Source organism: Trichogramma pretiosum, unplaced genomic scaffold (genome assembly GCF_000599845.2).
Source record: "Trichogramma pretiosum strain Unisexual culture from Peru unplaced genomic scaffold, Tpre_2.0 scaffold26, whole genome shotgun sequence".
Classification (NCBI taxonomy): Eukaryota; Metazoa; Arthropoda; class Insecta; order Hymenoptera; family Trichogrammatidae; genus Trichogramma; species Trichogramma pretiosum.
In genome coordinates, this window is record NW_019641640.1 from 1,840,218 (window position 1) to 1,859,159 (window position 18,942).

General features: G+C 35.9%; 2 protein-coding genes and 3 non-coding genes across 5 annotated transcripts; 3 read left to right on the forward strand and 2 right to left on the reverse strand.

The window, feature by feature from the left end:
- Nucleotides 1-800: 800 nt before the first annotated feature.
- LOC106652502 (aquaporin AQPAe.a-like) lies at nucleotides 801-18,942 on the reverse strand. The gene is made up of 5 exons (XM_014371497.2): nucleotides 18,332-18,942; nucleotides 17,534-17,729; nucleotides 2,404-2,582; nucleotides 2,158-2,301; nucleotides 801-1,985 (listed from the first exon to the last, which is right to left on the reverse strand). The coding sequence occupies exons 2-5, from the start codon at nucleotides 17,700-17,702 to the stop codon at nucleotides 1,557-1,559; spliced, it is 921 nt and encodes a 306-aa protein (XP_014226983.1). The 5' UTR covers nucleotides 17,703-17,729; nucleotides 18,332-18,942; the 3' UTR covers nucleotides 801-1,556.
- Trnai-aau lies at nucleotides 3,349-3,422 on the reverse strand. The gene has a single exon. It is a non-coding gene; the product is annotated as a tRNA-Ile (tRNA).
- Trnai-aau lies at nucleotides 3,753-3,826 on the forward strand. Its single transcript has one exon. It is a non-coding gene; the product is annotated as a tRNA-Ile (tRNA).
- Trnai-aau lies at nucleotides 4,287-4,360 on the forward strand. Its single transcript has one exon. It is a non-coding gene; the product is annotated as a tRNA-Ile (tRNA).
- Nucleotides 10,483-11,129, forward strand: LOC106652503. Its single transcript, XM_014371498.2, has 2 exons — nucleotides 10,483-10,551; nucleotides 10,662-11,129. Exons 1-2 carry the CDS (start codon nucleotides 10,535-10,537, stop codon nucleotides 11,020-11,022), a joined length of 378 nt encoding a protein of 125 aa, XP_014226984.1. The 5' UTR covers nucleotides 10,483-10,534; the 3' UTR covers nucleotides 11,023-11,129.

Consider the following 18,942-nt stretch of genomic DNA (forward strand, 5'->3'; position numbering starts at 1 on the left):
AATTAAAACCAATATTATCGTTAGAATACTGGAAACTGTTTTCTTAAAGATACTGATAAATTATGATAAATTACAATTTTTTAAAAATATTTTACTATTATAAAAAAGGGAGCGAATAAATTCTTTTTGTACTTTTTAAATATTCCATGCCTGAAATTATCATAAATATTGCGAATGATAATTTATAAATATGCTATAAAGCCTTCAACAATTTGATTGAGACATTCAGTATTTCCACGTATTGAGTAGTTTCAAAAAAGTATTTAGTAAAAAAAAAGTATAATAAAATCGAAAATGGAGCTTAAAATTTGGTATAAAAACTCTTTAAAGAAGGTTGGAGATACGCATCTAACCGCAGTTTAACGGAAATATCCAAGTTTATTAGTCCGCACTTAGAGTAAGTAAGAAAATCCTACCTTACGAATTGTTCAACTAACACAATTAAAACTTTTTCTTTTCTGACAAGAGGCAGCTTAATTAAAAAAAGTTGACAGTGATTTGGTTTATACAATTATTTTTACTTTGCCACTTGCAGATTCATATGTAAAGGTACTCGCCATCTAGTGGTAGAGACTTAAAGTAACAGTATCGAATTGAAGTGGTTGAAATCTGGTTTAAATTTTACTAAACAGTAAATTGTCATTGTAGGTCATTTGAAAGTCGCTTATACGGTTTTCTTCAATCTTGTTTCTTTTGGGCATTGAATTGTGTAAAATTGAAATATTTTGCAATAAATTGGCAATATACATTGATAAAAACTTTTCAAATAAATAATGAAACTTATAATAATATTTCCATGAATAAAATTTTAATTTTTACATTTTTTCTATTCATCAAGCTTAACATTTTTATAAAAATTTCATTCCGATTATAATACGCGATGGTACAATATAATGGTAAAAAGACACTCATTTCGCTGATTATAGTGATCTTTGAAAATTATAAAGTTGATAATAATGGTAAAGTTGTTTTATGAAATAATTCGATATAAAAGCTTATATATTACACATCCTTATACTACTAACACTATTATCTTACATTTAATGTCAAAGATTTAACATAAGTGATATACTTTTTTCGTAGAAATTTTTCAACTCATTCTTAGTTCTTAATAAAATCACAGACTGTTTTTCATCTCATTTTTGAATGAAATTCGGTATGATTTTTTAAATACATTCATACATGAAATAATGGAAAATATCAACAGTAATTATTTTAATTGTAAATATACATAAGAGTCGATACAATTTCTTATAAAACATGAAAACCCATAATGAATGCAATAAAACTTTTAGAGTTGTATTTTGTATCGGATTACTTTTGATTTTTAATTATAATAATTAAGAATTCATCTAAATAAAGGATCTTCAATAAACGAATCATAAAATTATATCTTCCTCATGAAGTTATCGTATTTCGTTCGTAAATACAGTAATACTTTTCTGTAGTCATAATTCTCTGATCAATTTAAGTGCTACAGAATTTAAATTTTTTTATAAAACGTAACGATAAAATTTATAATTTTTTTCGCAATTTTAACTTAGAAGAAAATTTCCTTATACTCCGTTTTCTGGCGTAATAGTTCTTTGTTCTTTGAGGTTGGGCATAAATAAGGTTTTATAGAGTAACGAGCTGAGCAAGGCACCTACCATAGGTCCAAACCAGAAGAGCCAGTGGTCGGTCCATAAATTATTGATCAAGGCAGGTCCGAAAGATCTTGCTGGGTTCATACTGCAATCTGTGTAGGGTACAAATCCGAAGCATAGAACAGCAACGGCTAAGCCGACTTTGATGGCTACAGAATCGGTATTGCGCGAATTACGAGAATCCGAGATGGAGCAAACCATGAATACCAATATTCCAGTTGCTATGACTTCACTGAAGAAACCTTGCAGTATTGAGACTCGAGGATGCAAAAGAGTCGCGCAAAATCCTGCAGCTGTGTTTGGATCTCCTCCATGCAGATGATTTTGTGGGGTTATTATCTATTAAATAAATAAAAATTAAATAAAAAATTCGTACTATTTTTATTACTTTTAATGTCATAATTGTATCACGAAACAAATGATTAAATGTGTTGTAAGTCAGTGAGCTTAATTTTTTCTCAAGTATATTTTTAAATTACATCGATTAAAAATACAGTGTTCATCATAATACCTTTAGTAATGCGTATCCCAATACACCTCCAGCCATTTGACTTATGATGTAAACCGCAGCCGATGCCAAGGACGTATATCCACAAACGATAGTTCCAACTGTGACTGCAGGATTCAAATGAGCACCACTTATATGAGCCGTGCACTGAAAATCGAGATTTTGTTTCATTCCAACGATACATGAGATCATCATATTTTGATAAATCAAGGGAAAAAAGGATTGATAGAATTGAAAGGATTGACTTACGACAATAGCTATCATAACAGCAAATCCAAAACTCAAACAGATCTGAAGATGTGTAGGAGCGGTCCCCAAGCTTCCGACGCACCCCAAACAGCCCAAAAAAACGATTATCGCCGTTCCAATCATCTCAGCGACTCCTTTCTTTAACCATTCTACAGCAGATCCATCGTCATTCTTGCACCCTATAAACAAAATTTCAGGAAAAAAGAATTTAGTAAAATTGCAAAATATATTTTTTTTTTCAGAATAAATGGTATGAATAAATTCGTTCATCTAAGATGGAAATACAAGTCAAGCTATGCTAAAATATCCTGCAGGCTCTGCACAATGTGGAAGCAGAAATCATACGAAATTTGTCATATAACGCGAAAAGTAAGCTCAAAGAGCAATAAATTCTAATGCAAGCGGTCGGAAGAGCTCTTGGCTGCAGCTCGGCTATGTTAAGCAGACCCGAAGCAGCCTTCAACAAGTGGAAGGGTGATTGCACGAGTGCGCCTATGTATATACGGCGCTGCACAGAGCTTATGGAAGAAGTAAAATTTATGAATTGAAACGAAGACACTCCGCTGCTGCTGTGAGCTCTCGCATTAGCATTTTCTCTGTGAAGTTCAAAGCGTCTGCATCGGATGCATGTGTCATGCTCATCGAGATATTGCATTAAACGAAATTGGATGGTTATTGAAGTGAATATGATACAATTATGTGGATTATTATTTTGCATAAATCGGTTTTGAGTATATTCTAATTTATTTTATGAGTCAATCCTATAATTAATAAAGAAAAATCTATAACAGACTGAGTATTTTTTGGAAAATTTTTTTGAGTTTTTTCAATACCAAATATTTGATTGTAAAATTTAAACATTGCATCCAATCTTATTTGCAATATCTCGTCTATTGTTTCGTATTGTGATGATAATGATAGTCAAACCGGAAAGAGCAAAAGAAATGGCTCCAGAGGGGATCGAACCCACGGCCTTCGCGTTATTAGCACGACGCTCTAACCAGCTGAGCTATGGAGCCGTTGGTGGGGAGCGCAGAAATGTTATGTAACATACAGCTATAAAGTCTACGATCATAGAATGCTAGGAATTTATACTTTAATACTTGAAGATTTTATTATTTTTTTTTAGAAAATAGATATTACTTTTTTCCCTTGACTTACATAAATTTCAACTATTGTTTCGTGCTTTACACTCAATTCAGGTACACGTACCATGATATGACTTCAAATTCATCAATTTTACGATCGTTGTTTTAACTTACGCTCACAGGTAAAAAATTTTTATCTTTATAAGGTCAGTTGATCTCGTAAAGATTGTGTATGATTATTTTGGTCAACTAGATATCGGCGGCTCCATAGCTCAGCTGGTTAGAGCGTCGTGCTAATAACGCGAAGGCCGTGGGTTCGATCCCCTCTGGAGCCATTTCTTTTGCTTTGTACACCTATTTTTTTTTTATTAATATCTCAAACGGAAAATATAACATTGTAATTAATTAAAAGACCTAAAGTTATTAAAAAAGTCCATAAATGTTGTTTAATTACACAAAAGTTTCTGGCTAAAGTTTGAGGGGATTACAATGAAAGATAGATTTTAAACACTCGTAATAATGGGCATTTAATCAACAAGTAATGCAGGCATTCAAAGGTAAGCAAAACAATTTTTAATTTCATGTAAGGATTGTTATTTAATGTATTTTACAATTAAAATTATATTTTAAGATGAACGTATTATTTTAATAGTGTAATATATCATATGAGCAAAAAAAATCTCGAGTTTTGACTACTTGAATTGAATTTTACTCATTAAGTATAATTAAAAGAACTCATTGCTACCAAATAAGAACCGTAGTTTCAAATACCTCAATTTGAAACCCTCTTCTAACGGCTCCATAGCTCAGCTGGTTAGAGCGTCGTGCTAATAACGCGAAGGCCGTGGGTTCGATCCCCTCTGGAGCCATTTCTTTTGCTTTTATACTTCATTTCTTAGTCGATTAAATTAATTCGTCACGATATTAATTTTATAATTTACTCTATTAGGTTGAATATTAAACCGAAATATTACAACTTTATGAGTTTATTTATTGAATAACATGTATACTTAATTAGAAATTTATTATTATATGATTTATTATCTGACAAAGAAGTAATCATTTTGTTTCAATTGACAAAGATAATGTAAATATTAATTAAGTTTAACTACTGTTTTAATTAGTACTTTGGGAGTTGTATTGAACTTCTTTGTTACTGAACTTTTCAGTTTTTATTTTACTTCAGATTTGCGAGATATTTTAAAGAACTTTCATTTTTAGTGCTATATTATTTGACTTAATAATTGAGAAAAAGCTGTATTCAGCATGGGAAGCAGGTCATCTTTTTGTATGAGCAAGAAAGTTTAAAAAATTGTGATCACGTATTTTCAAAAACTTTGTTATTTTCAATATATACATAATCTATAATTGGATCGATTTTTTAACTTTCTTTAATGTTATAACTTTTATTCTTTTCAAAAGTCGCGTCAATTTTACAGCTCAAATATATATTGTATCAGTCTCTGCGTCAGTAACTGTTTGAAAATCCCTCGAGGTTGCCTATTTCTGCGCGCCCTGAACTTGCATTCGCAAAATTTTTCTTCCAACTGCATTGCAAAGCTCTATTCGACGCAGTTGAAGGTTTTAAGAACTAAGTGTTTGTTGTATGCTTAAAAGAGGGATATTGAAGAATTTAGCAACTACATGAAACTCTGCATGCGCGAGTTATTTGCATTTGTATACGCTTTCGTACATCAAACGGAATTTATTCAAGAGAAAAGGACACGTGCCCTGGCTACGCCCTTAACAATATATGTACTCTTATGCCTGTACATAGATATCTCCTAGTTTTAGCGGCAGTTGTATATTTATGCGTCAACACTACTGCACACTCGTAGAGGCGTGTCAAAATTTAAAATTGTGATTCGCTTTGACGTTGTCACCGGCGTGACGTCTTTGTTGTCTCGCATAATTGCAAAAAATACAACGTTTCCACTTGCTTATTGCCTTCTTGGCACGAGGCAGTTACAAAATTTGAATTGCAGTTTAAGCCGCATTTGAAGCTTTGAATATTTTATTGAGGCTTTTTGTCAATGTGTCGTATACGCGCGATACGCGTGCAGCAGTTATACGAATTTAAATAAACATTTCATTTTAACAGTACATTTTAAGTGAGAATTTCATTTAATACATTTAATAAATTTTGAAAACTAAATTATACCCTTGATAATTAAAAAATGTTAATTTTACGATTCCGCATGCTGATGACTGAAAATGGTGAATTCAGACGTATTCATATAGTGTGTCGCTTACTCGTTTCAAGAAATAAAAAATTTATGTGCCCGCAAAAATCGTTTCAGTCATCTAAAGCAAGTGTTATGACAGCATAGAAATTCAAGTAATGTAGCCCCGTGCCAATCTCAGGTACAATTGAGAATTCTCAAGCCACAGATGAAATGTGATAGCATATAACTACCGTAAGGGCAGCACGTATCCATGGCGTTAGCATAAATACACTCGGGCCGAGATAAAATTATCCTTGCGAGGCTCGTAGCGAGCGTCGGGCTATTTTTCATGAGCCTTTAGCCCGCTGCACGTATGTATGAAAGAAAATAAGTTTTACTCCCGAAACGCCGGCTTTACTCGAGCACAATTTAATTTACGACGATGAGCGTCGCATACCTGCGTACTTTACGCCGCGCCGGAATATAATTCTATGTATATGTAGTGCATACAACGCGTGTGTATAGCATGTGCAGCGCGGAAAATGTAGTTTTTGCTTCCGAGATTTCAAAAAAATGTTTTCATTGAGCCAATAGCGAACTATTTGCGAGTCGCAAATAGCTTTGTATTTGATTTACGATATGAAAATAGACAATTTCAGTTTGCTCTTGGTCGGACTTGGAATATCAAATTTCTGAATTTGAGAGAGCACGTTTCTCCGCAATTGCACAATTTACTTTTGTATATTATTCATAGTTAGTAAAATATTAAAATTATCGTAAAACGATAACAGGATTGAGTGGATAAAATTAGTTTCAAACTTGAAAAGTTCAATATTCTCGTGCAAAAATGTACGGTATTATTGATCCTACATAACTATGATGCAGCACGCAGTACATATTGTCTGATTTAACAGTTTCGTACGCTTTCCGAATAATTGGATTCTCCCGCACCCCACAATGGTGTCACATCATCCGCGATGTCTCTGTACCGAGTGATACAATCGCACAAACACAAACGCATGAAAAAAGCCAATTGTCCTCTGATTGGCTCTGCATAGAAGCTTCGCGTGGCCCTCGGAAATACGCTTCGAGTGAAAAATAATAAGCACGATTCCGCTTCGTTTTTAACGCCCATTATTACGCGCGAGTAATTAATCATGTAGCCTGATTATTGATTTATGTTCTCGAAAGGCGCTCAACCGTAAATTCATCATTTAATTTTTTTTATGAGACGCACGGCGAACGAACACGCACAGCTTCATACGAGTGATATTGAATTGAATAAATACTCGCAGGTTAATGGCTGTAATTTTTCGTTATATTGTACAACGGAGAGCTCTACGACCGTAACACTTTTGTAACGATCCATGCTTCCTCTGCACCATTGAAACAGTTCATATTTCCCGGATGATTGTGAGATAAATCCAAAATGTCACGAAGGATTTGGTGAAATATGTTTAATACTGGAAAATTAATTGTCAACTTGACATCGTTTATTTCTCTGACGATCATTGTTTAGCTTTTGAAGATTGCGCTTCGAGTAAAAATAATAGAGTTTTGTAAAAAGAAAAAAAAATTATACAAGATATGAAATTGAAATGACGTAATATACTTTTTCATTTAACGGCTCATTAAAAGAGCATCAAATTACTTTTTCGTCAGTGAAAGTGAATTTATATTCAACCTCTAGTAAACTAATTATCCTAACAAATTTTTAATGTAATCATAGCACCTCATCTCCTTTTGCGGATTTTTCTGCAGCTCACCTCACGCATTTTAATGCATTTCGTGAATTTTATAATTACCATCTAATCCTTATTTTTAAAGGTGTAATATAACGCGTTTGATTTTCACGAGGCATAATTATCCGATTACTGTATCAACATTTATCCGCGACACAAGATGGATATGTGAAATAAAACGAACTATACTAATTAAAAGTTTTAGCCGCGTTCGCTGAAACTACGGATCAAGTACGAGATGCCTACATTATGGTATAATTAGCTTTCGCCAGTCGAGTGCGCATCAACATCTCTAATTACGAAAAAAAAAACAACTATAAATACAGCACATCTACGCCAAGACGTTGACTTGCCGCGTTATCGTAGCCGTCTCATCGCTGCGTTGAGAGGAGAAAGGTATATACTCAAGTTGAGCAGTTAATTTCATTCACCCTCTCGTGGCGCACATATGTTTTTTGCTCATTTTCATGAATAAAATATTATATCTCCATGTGCGCATCTCTTCCTTTTGATAAAATTAATCTAAATTTTTCGCCACCCTCGGCTCAGCTCTGGACCAAGTTTTGCGAACTTCCAGAGCGAGGGGTTTAAAGTTTTCACAGCGCCAGGTAAGAGATATATACTCGTGCAAGCTTCTTAGCCGCTAGTTTGCTGAAATTTCCTTGGGAGCTGCGATTAGAGCGACATCTTGAACATAAACAGTGACTTACTGATTCTAATGTGCGTGAATCGTGCGTAAGCGATCGTACATTCGCATTACAACTCCACCATTATAAATTGAAACAAACTCACGAGCCTGTAATTCGTAATGCCTCTGCTGTACCGACAGTAGCAATTGCAGCAACCTCGAGGTATATTAAAGCACGTCATATAATATATGGTTCAAAATGATGTTTATTTTTGATTGCAGTATTTTGATTAGATCCCGCATAAAAGTGCACAGTGGACAAGAACTGCAATAGTTATAATGTCAATATTATGAATATTACTTGTCGTTAGATTTCAAAAGAATCCTTTATGTTAAAGGTTTTGAGGGCTTATTTAGGGCTTGAGAATAGCAGCAACCTCGGAGGAAGCTGTCGTACCTTTACAAAATTAAAAAAAATAATTGAATACATGTTTTCAATTAAAAATGAACATAATGAAACATATTGAAACTGAATGAACTGGTTCATATAACAATACAACTAATTTTTCTGCTTGCGGGAACGGTTCTGTCTAAAAACGACATCATGTGGTAAGTCGAAACAAACGTTTTAATTTCCAACTGTATTCAAATTGTGGAGCAGTATATGAACACATTTCTTTCTATACTTGTTATGATATTTTTCAGACATTTCATAAAATCAATAAAATTGAGAAAAAAATTGTGTACATGCATAAACATCGATCATAGATGAATGCCTATAAGGGCCGTATTAAAATTATGCCTCCCATAAATTATTAATATAATATACAAGACTAATTATTTATAGTACATAGAGAAAATATTACATCACGCGCATTCGCAGGACTAAAGATGATACACGGGGAAAATTGTTTCCAATATTTTGCAAGTACATTGACAATAGAATCATCCAAGCTTTTGACCATAAATCTCCTACTGCTTCTATTTTTACGCAGGAGCTATAACATTTTTTTAAATGTCATGAAATTAAGCAGTGGCGAAAAAAAGCTAGTTTAATTTAATGCAAATATTCTAATTTACTATTTATATTCTAAATGGCAGTAAAGTTATGAAATCTGAAAAATATGTATCTGTTAAATGGCGAACTTGTATTTTTTTTAATCAGTGCATCTTTTCACACCTCAAAATATTAAAAGTTGCTCAATGATTACGGCGCTTCTCGTTCGAAGAAACAACTATCGAGGAATGAATGGAAAGTAAAAACTGTATCTTCGCATCAGCACAAGTTTAATGCACTTATAGTATCAAAATCACGCGATCTAAGAGCTCGAACATTCGTAAAACCCACTGCAAAGAGCAAGATCGTTAGCCAGAATATGAAAGCATTTCATGATTTTAAAATCGAATGAGTCAATCTTGGCAAGATTTTTCCAGATAACACACAGGCGTGCGGGGTATGATTTAGTTTCACTTTTTAAATACTGTGAAAACCAATGTAAATCCGTGATTTTTATTATTTGAAGCTAAATTACACTTGTTAACATTGGCTGCATAGCTGCAACTAAAGATACGTTTGTAAGCATCTCAGAGACTTACGCTCAATTAACTCCCAGCCTGTAAGGAATTATGATTTTAGAGATGAAAAATCGGGCCGCGTTCGGCCATATATACCAACATGCATGTACTCATGTATTAATGCAATAACATTTACTCGCGCGCTTGAAAACAGCGAGTTGCATTCGTGCATGTACATGGGATTTAACAGAATTTCTTCAGTGCCATTGGCACATCTGCACACAAAAAAGAGCGAAAGGGAAGCACTTGTAGTGGCTTAAAAATGTATATATGGTAGAGAAGCGAGCCGCTTGCTCTACTTCGTGTGTGTGTGTTTGTCTGTGTGTTCATCTATAATTACACTCAAAGTAGAGGCACCGAAGTGTAAATTTTTGAAAGGACGGTTGAGAGTAGGAATGTCGCAAATGAGTTTTTTCGATCGGAGTTTCGCAGAAGACTACAGCGTCACAAATAGTTTGGGAAAAAATCACGAACAATCGAAAATTGCATCTTGTTTCCAAAGTGCAAAAACCCACAGTAGTTTTATGAGTATAATATATTCAGCGTGGGTAATTTTATGAAAGTTACCGCATAAATAATTTAAATATGCAAAACTATTACAGGCATTGTTGACCACGTAATTATTTTTTTAATTAGACTTAGCTGGGGCATATCAATCTTAAAAATTAATATTTTTATCATATTACTTTTGTATTTATGATAATAGAGTCCAAATTTAGTTAACAGTTGATTCACGCAATCGAAGCGTGAAGAATGATTATTCCAGTGTGTCACATCCTGTGAATGATACTTTTTGAGTGAACGGCTATAACTAGTTGATACAAGAGTATGTATATAAAAGAGCAATTTTCAGATTCATCAGCATCAGTTCGCTTTGTGAATTCGAGAGCAGCTCTTCTCGTCCCGCCGTCCGTTAATAGTAACAGTTTTGCCATGAAGCTGACTATCGCGTAAGTTTACTTGCATTCTATTGTTTTTTCTCTTTCGAGGCAATAGAAACTTGAAAAAATAATTTTTAAATTGATTAAAACTTCGCTAAAACGTATGTATGTCGTTGCAGATTTATTGCAGCTGCGCTGATTGTAAATGTACAATTCTCAGAAGCAAGGACCTATAGGACCTCATATGATAGACCACTAAACAATCATCTCGATGCCTCAGCACCTGCTTTCGAACAAGTATTTGAGCCTCATTTCACGCCAGAAAAAAGAGTAAAACCCGAAGATCCAGAAGAATTCGAATTCGTACCTTTGGGTGAACCTGGATTAGATGGAGCTAGAGATCCAGCATTGAATGGACCTAAAAAAGTTCCCTCTACTTATTATGGTTATGAATTACCAGAAGTTGTCAAAGAGGTTGCTAGCGATACCGTACGGAATCTCCAATTCTTAGACTTTGCATGGAGTTTGTTAAATAATTAATTTTTCTTATTCAAACGCATATTTGTTATAATGTAACATATTGATCGATAAGTTGGAGAAATTGTTGTACAAGTGAAAAGTAGTCAATGTTTCTTGTCGTTTTCATCAAAAACACAAAGACTGAAAAATATATGTAATTAGTAATTAATAAAATCAGTTATTACTTGAAGCCATATTTGTGAAATTTTATGATGACACCCAATCAAATTTACTTATATTCCATTTTTTTTTACAAAAGTTGTGATGATTTATTTTGAATACGCAGGTGAAACAAATAGATGGAACGGCTTTGAAGTATGTTTCTAAAAAAACCTCTTGTTAAAATTATCGTAATGAATATTATCTGCCGTTAGTGTTGAATAGCAGGAATTACCGTTCACGCGTTAGCCATTCGTATTTAGCATAAATTTGCATGTTTCGCATTAATGCAAAAAAAAAAGAGAGTTGATTACTATAATCGACACTGGGCTAGAGTCATGCAGCGACATTAGCGCTATGTGTATCAGTTTGCGCATATTACATGAGCTCCATAACGCGAACTGCATTATACGGCTATAGCAACACAAAAGGCATAATAATGCACATTTTTAAAGGTATTATTTTTTATAAATTTTACAACGCATTTTAGATGAAAATTAAAGAGCACCTTGTCGTACTTGTAGTTTTTATAATAGAGATACAATCGATCGAAGTATACGACGGGCGCACGGGTGCGGGTGGTAAAATTACTAAACAGCAAAAGTTTATATTCCACATTTTCCATCGGCCATATTTCGCATGAAAAGTTACGCGATACGTTATAGGCAAGGTGAAATCCGAGTCAATGGGGCACAGCAGCAGCGGCGGCGGCGGCGGCGGCGGCACATAATCCATTTAACGCGCGTAATTACTGGAAAAGCACGTAAACATCGTGTACGCGGAGGAGATCGAGCTCGTCGGTGCCTCGATTCGAAAAGCGCGCAAAAGGGGGCCGAGTCCGTTATCTGCGCGCAGCCGTTTATAGCACGATATCTCGCAAGCATTATATGCGGAAAAGCAGCGGCAGCAACGGCAAATTTTTAGTAGTACGATTGGTAAATTTTATCGTACCTTCGGGGAGCGAGCGAGAGTAGTCTGCGCGTGTATAACATGCTACTTCTACGGACACGCATGTATATACTCGCACGAGTGCAGCGCATGAATAATCTAGTATAGCCGCGGAAACAAATGTTTCCGATACTGATATACCTCGGAGCTCTCGGCGTAAAAACACCTTCAATCGGTGCACTCGCATTTGCGAAGTCACTCGATCTCCTGCCCTCCCGCACATACGCTGCAGCGGCGTACAAAACGTACGGTATATAATGCGCCCCAAAAACATGCATTATTATCTTTAGCAGCGATGCAATACTGGCCAGTTATATACACGAGCGCTCAACCCCTTAGGCCATTCGAATACGTAATGTTTGTGTATGGTTATTTGTGGCACAACGCAGCTGTATTATATTTACGACTACTGCACGCGGCTACGTGAAAAACACCATATCGATATTGTTGCTGCGCTTACGGGTGCCTGCGTTTTTTTTATATATACCTTTGCTACGCTGCACAATTATCAAATAAAGTTTCCTAATAATGAGAAGATTTTCAAAAGAGAGGGAGATATTTTCTCACATACATTTGTAGGAGCTATTTGTCCTTTGCAGAGATATATAAGTCGATGAAATATGTAGCGCGATTGTTTTTTTATTTTTACGTGCATATAAAAAAAGGGGAGGTGGAGCTGCAGTGCAACGTCAGACTCTTTTGTGATTGATCGACTCCACAGCGATGACATTACGCGCGCATGAGCAAGTGCATGTGCGCGATAGCCTATCACTATACTCGCGCGCCACGGCTGCTGGCACACTATATCGCGCGCACATAATATAGCGACAGTACGAAAACGCTGAGTTAGTTTATTGAGCAACTGTTATTCTTCATACTTGGAATTTCACGTGTTCCTGGGTACTTTATTATGCACAAAAAAAAAGATTTATACGTGTACGTTGTAAATGATGAGCACGTGATTCAGCCGATTTGTATTATATTTCTCGGCGCTGAATTTGCTAATCGACGAACAATAGAAATTATAAAACGATGATAGTTTTGCACCTGTGCGACTGATAAAAATAGGAGAAAAAATGAGTAAATATTTATATACGTTTCAAGTCGTTAACCCAGATAAAAATAAAAAGAGATCGTTTTATGTATGAGATCCTCGTTCCCCATATCTTATGCGTCGTATCTTCTTTAAAATCCGTACAATTACGGCTCTTGATATCCTGCGCGAGATGAAAAAACAAACAGCCGACTCGCGATCCTTCGCGGTCGCAATTACTGTACATAATATATAATGTGCGCGCTATACGCACTAAAAGTCGCGACAAAAAAAGTCGACTCTTTATCCGTATAGTAGACTGATATACGCCGCGCGCCTGTACTGCGCCTTCCGTATGTTACGAGCTCGCGTTCTAACTCATTAACGACTTCCGAGCTACGAGACTCTAATACACGGGGCCGCGCGAGAAAGTATACAAAAACGCGCCAACCATAATGCTCCACAGCGAAAATTCTAAAGACCTTGATCGATGCTTCTAGCTAGAGAGTGAGAGAGAGAGAGATTAAAACTTGCGCGCAGCTTTTTTATCGCGGAGCTGCGAAACGAGAAGAGAGTCAGTCAGCTAGTGTGACAGTGGGTCAAGTTTATATACGTATAGCGAGCGAGAAATGCGAGCTTGATGTGAATGCCCTCCACCTGTTATATTCTGCACAGTGTACACAGTTTAAAGGAACGACGTGTAATTTGTAGAAAAATGCCAACGACACGTGAGTGAATTACACGAAAGCAAAGGACCCTATGTCAATTGTTTCGTCTATGTGCCTTTATTAGTTTAGAAAGCAGCTTTTCTATATACGTGCACTTAATACGTTATATACATGTGACTGACGTTTTCGAAAAATTCGATTTAGTCGCTCATGCATCGGCAGAATTGATGATACTCGACGAGCATGTAAAACTTTCACTCTCGCAAGTTGCACTTCGATAATGGATATATAGGCGCTGCAAAATTGCAAATAAGAATTGCTAATCGAAAAATGAAAAAGTACGCGATTCTCGTATGAAATGTAAGGAAAAATGGCTTGCCTATTTTTTTGTTTAATTGTCGACTTGGGTACAATTACGACGTGGCTTTTTAGGTCAGCTATCTAAAACAGTTACCGTTGACAGGTAGCGAGTTTCTGTCTTTGAGAGAAATAAAACTGCAGGATATCGACTCGGTGAATACGGAATTCAATTTAGTCATTAACTCGGCAAAATAATAAGACGAGAGAAAGTCTCGGATTAATCTTGCATCTGCAGGTAAAATGTCGATCTATTGGATACTCGCAATTCCTCGATATTAGCTTTCCGAGTACTAGCTGTGGGAATTTATTATCAATGACGAAAAATTTTCAATCGTCGAGTCTATGGATAGATCACGCTCTTCTATGTGCAAACAATAATTTTGCATTAATTTATGCTGATTGTAGTTTGTTCAAATGTGTGTCCTCCTACTACTAACTGAAAAAATTTTCAAATGCTTGAAAAAGACTTTAAAAATTTTGACAGCTTATGACAGTTTTACTGCTATTTCAAATTTCCTTGTAGGTTTCATATAAATCAAACTATTTAATGATTTTTGGAAAACAGTTCTGAATAATTGGTTAAAAGGTTACTTTGATTTGAATGATAAAAAAACAATATTAACAATGTGACTTGTCTATTTATCATGCAATTTATAAAATCAATACGATGATTAATAGGTTACAATTTTCAAACTCTCGTAAATCAAAGTTTTCTATTTTCGAGTCATAAAATACTAAAGCCAATGACAGCCGAATTGCTTTAAAACTTGAAAGAAGCTCATGCATAAGCAGTGGCAACATTTAGTCATTAATTTCCATTTTACAGCCGATGAACAGTTAAGATTTAAGTAGGAGCTAATCGTTAAATTAAATCTTTATTTGTTCTACTCATGCATATTTCGTTAATGTTTAATTCGAGTTAATAAAAATTATTGATTTTTTTTATAGATGATATGAAGATTAAAATACTGATTTTCTAAAGCGCAATTGGTAACTGAAAGTTTAGTCGAGCTTATTATTTTTTGTTCCACAGAAATATAGAATTAGCGGCCGATATCAGTACTTAATCATTCAATTAGAGCTCATTTTGACTTTAGCATCGTACAATTTTCGCAATATTCGCATCAATCAATCGGAAACGTATTTACAGGTATAATTCAATGTAAACTTGAATAGATTCGAATATATAAGTTGAAAATGCTAGTGTATAATGTTTGTAAAAATCAATATTTTCTTTGCTCGTTAAGCTCGAAATTTACAATCGCACACATAAGTCAATTCACGTGACTAGACAAAATTTCATAATCTTCTTTCGGGTGATGCACATAATTGCTGCCTCTCGCATATAGAATATATTAATACACACGCGCGTGGTTTCAATCAATATATAGATAGGGAATAAGCGCGACCCCGTACTTGATTGATTATTTAAGGAAAATCAAAATTGTGCAAGTAGCTGTATATTACGAAAGTCCTGCGGTCACACGTTTCATTGCGAAAAATTATAAATTCATCCGTACTCGAGCAAAAGTTCAAATATGCTCTCGAAAAACAATATCGTTATTATGCAATGTGTATGTGCCACGCGCGTATGTTTAAGGAGTTTTCAGCGTTCGCACCGGGTCTCCGTGCAGTACGCAGCATTTAGCCTAATAGGAGATTTCGTCACCTTCTCACGCTAAAACTACTTTTTTTTTTATTTTAGTTTTTAAAGTCGTAAGTATACTCGGTGCGTGTATACATAATAGCAGTAGTCTAGCTCTCGGCGTCAGCGGCGGCGAATTCGAAATTTTATAACTCCGGCTTCGGTGCGTATACGTATATACCACGACTGCATTCCGATAATAGCTACGAGCACCAAAAACGCAATCACTGGCCATATAAAGCTCTTCATTTTCCGCTTGAGCGCCGAGCTCGAGCGGTCGGCACGCGCGTTGTAGTACACGTATATATATGTGCGCCCGCGAGAGAGTGACATGTTACGCTTTACGCGCGCGTGCGATAATCACGCGCAGGAGAGCCGTAGTGCGCGCGAGCAACAGACATAGAGAGAGATAGAGATAGAGGTCGACCACCCCAGCGCCGAGCTATACTCCGCACACCAGGATCGAGCGCGAGAGAAGCAGATCTCATTATTCGGCGCAGTTGCGCTTCTAACGATCCGCCAATCGTAATTTCAGATCGCGCGCGCGCACACACTTTCTTTTTCCAGAAAATTGACCGGACTTTATGTCCATGTGTTTCCATGTGCACCGAGAGAAGCCGATTTCTTCTATTATAAGTTTCTGCCCGCGCGAGCTCGTTATACGCTTGTTTCGTTTTTGTTTTTTTTTTCTTTTTTTCTTTTTATTTTTTTGTTTACTTTCGCAGTGTGGTAGTGCGAATGCCATGCGACGACACTTTTTATCGAGAGATTGCCGCGCGCTCTGATTTTTTTGTTTTGTTATTATTCCTTTGCGACCCATTGTTCGTACTTGTTACCATTGATGAAGATCAATTGCGGCTGCGTGAGAAATCGACTCGAACGACGCCATACTGCTATGGTAATTTTATTTTTAATATATATATTATATGTATCGCGTGTATGCGCTTTAAAAGTCACGAAAGCGAAAAGTCATTTGCGAAAACAATGAGGACAGAGCGCCAAGATGAAAAAAAAAGGAGACTCGCTGAATTTTCTTTCGGATGTCTTACTCTAATTACGATATTTATGCGCCTGGCAAAGATATGAAAGTGTTTCGACAGCCCGTGTTATAATTTGTCTTATTCCGCTTCGTGGATACGATATTGTGTACGATATGCATTAAAAAGCTGCATTTCCAAGTAAATTATTGCCCGACACTTGGTAATTCCGCGATTGTCATAAATTTACGCCTGAGTTTTCTATATGTACTTTCCATCTAGCTGAAATTTTGCAAGCTATTTCTACTTCTTATACATATAATTGATGGAACCGTAATGTATGCATTTCTTTCTATACGTGCACGTGTGCGAGCAGCGTACATGGAACTTATAGCATAAATCTTCAATCAGGGACAAAATCAAACGACCAAAGAGAGAGAGAGAAGAAAGTTTGATGAATAAGTCTCGGACTCGGGTCATCTTTCATACAACAGGCATTCGCACACACGCTCAGTGCGTATAATATAAACTTGGTATATAATACGAAACGATGCCTGCCAATGAGAGATGAATTGCCACTGATATCTCGGTGCGATCGGTGCCAATTCATACATACATATACGCGCCGCACGAGACGCAGAAAAAAAAATTATATAAAATAGCTCTCCGACGCTAATAGATATCTATACCGAGTGCTCGGCAGATGCGCCGTTATATTTTGTTGTTGTATATATGTACTTACAAGGCACGCGCAGCTTTTCCTTGGCATTCATCAAGCGGCTCGCGGTGCTGGCTGCTAAGCCACCGCCGCCTCCGTTGCTGCTGCCGTTGCTTTTCACCTTATTGTTGGCCGCATTGTTGTCGGTGATACTCGGCGGCGATATTATCGATATTCCGCCGCTCTGCTCCATTTCTTTATTATTTTCCTTTTTTTATATCTGAGACAGTACGTTTATGTTAATAATAAATCGTTTATTAATTACGATCGAGAGTCGAGACTTTATGTTTGCGATTGTAAGCCCAAGCTTTATTCGGACAATGATCGATCGTTGTACTTGTTGAAGTTTCTCTTGTGATCTTAGATACAGTTCTTTGATACTTTGATAATATTCAACAATTATATTTAAGAAAAATTTAAATGCATTGCAAGTTTCTCACTAATTTTAATTGATGCATGATTATCATCAATGTACTTCGACATTAATCAATTAAAAAAAAATTAAATAATATGAATATTACTGAAAATGATAAATTTTTGAGTAATTTTTGATCAAAGTGAAACCGGAATTGAAAATAATTTTTCATTGACAAATGTGTGATTATATGAGTGTACGAAACTGACTAGATTTTTCACCGTAATAAATCACTTTATAAAGCCAGGTGTTTTATTATATTTGAGCAAATTCAACAAGATACTAACATCACCCGATACAATCACGCGCAAAAAAACTTTTACTTCACCAAAAATGTTCTACCACGTGCAAGTTTAAAATAAAAGTTATATACTTTATGAGCCAAAAATTAAAAAAAATTATCTTACTATTTATTTGTAAAAGTCTCCTGAGACTCGATGAAAAAAACTTTCAGCAGAAACAATCGACGGCTACGAAACAATTAAAAATTGTTTATCACCAACAAATTAACAAGTCCGGTCCTCGATCACTCAAGATGAATATATAGCAATCACAGCAGATCAGAGTACGTTAGCAACAGCTGATCCGCGTAGCACAATCAAACTTCCACAATATAATTCCTCGAATCACAGACTTAATTCATGAAAATTTTCGTACAGCACGTGTTATGTTGATTAACGTGTCGACGACGCTTCCTGATATAATGTATAACACGACTTGCGGGCTTGCGTTATAGGACGAAGACTGAATCGAGCCTCTGCGATCAAGCTCTTTAAGTAAGAATACACAACGGTCCGTGCAGACAACGTGTGCCGCGCGCGGACGGCTCAGGGAGAGAGACGGAGGAGGAGAGAGAGGGAGGCTTCTTTACTTTACTACTTGCCGACTTCTTGTGTGTACTCTCTCGTCGCATCGGAGTAGCTCGTGCATTAGACCGCAGAGTACAGTCAATTTTTAGAATGCTGCCTGCCACCACTCCGATTTTGAACTAATATAAGAAGCAGCCGACTCGACGACT

Bases quoted from the DNA above. Each gene is read 5' to 3' on its own strand.
- LOC106652502 (XM_014371497.2), bottom strand. From the start codon at position 17,702: ATGGAGCAGAGCGGCGGAATATCGATAATATCGCCGCCGAGTATCACC. The intron at 2,583-17,533 runs GTAAGTACATAT...TTTTGTTTATAG, and splicing joins GGAAAAGCTGCGCGTGCCTT to GGTGCAAGAATGACGATGGA. The intron at 1,986-2,157 runs GTATTATGATGA...TTTATTTAATAG, and splicing joins TGGGATACGCATTACTAAAG to ATAATAACCCCACAAAATCA.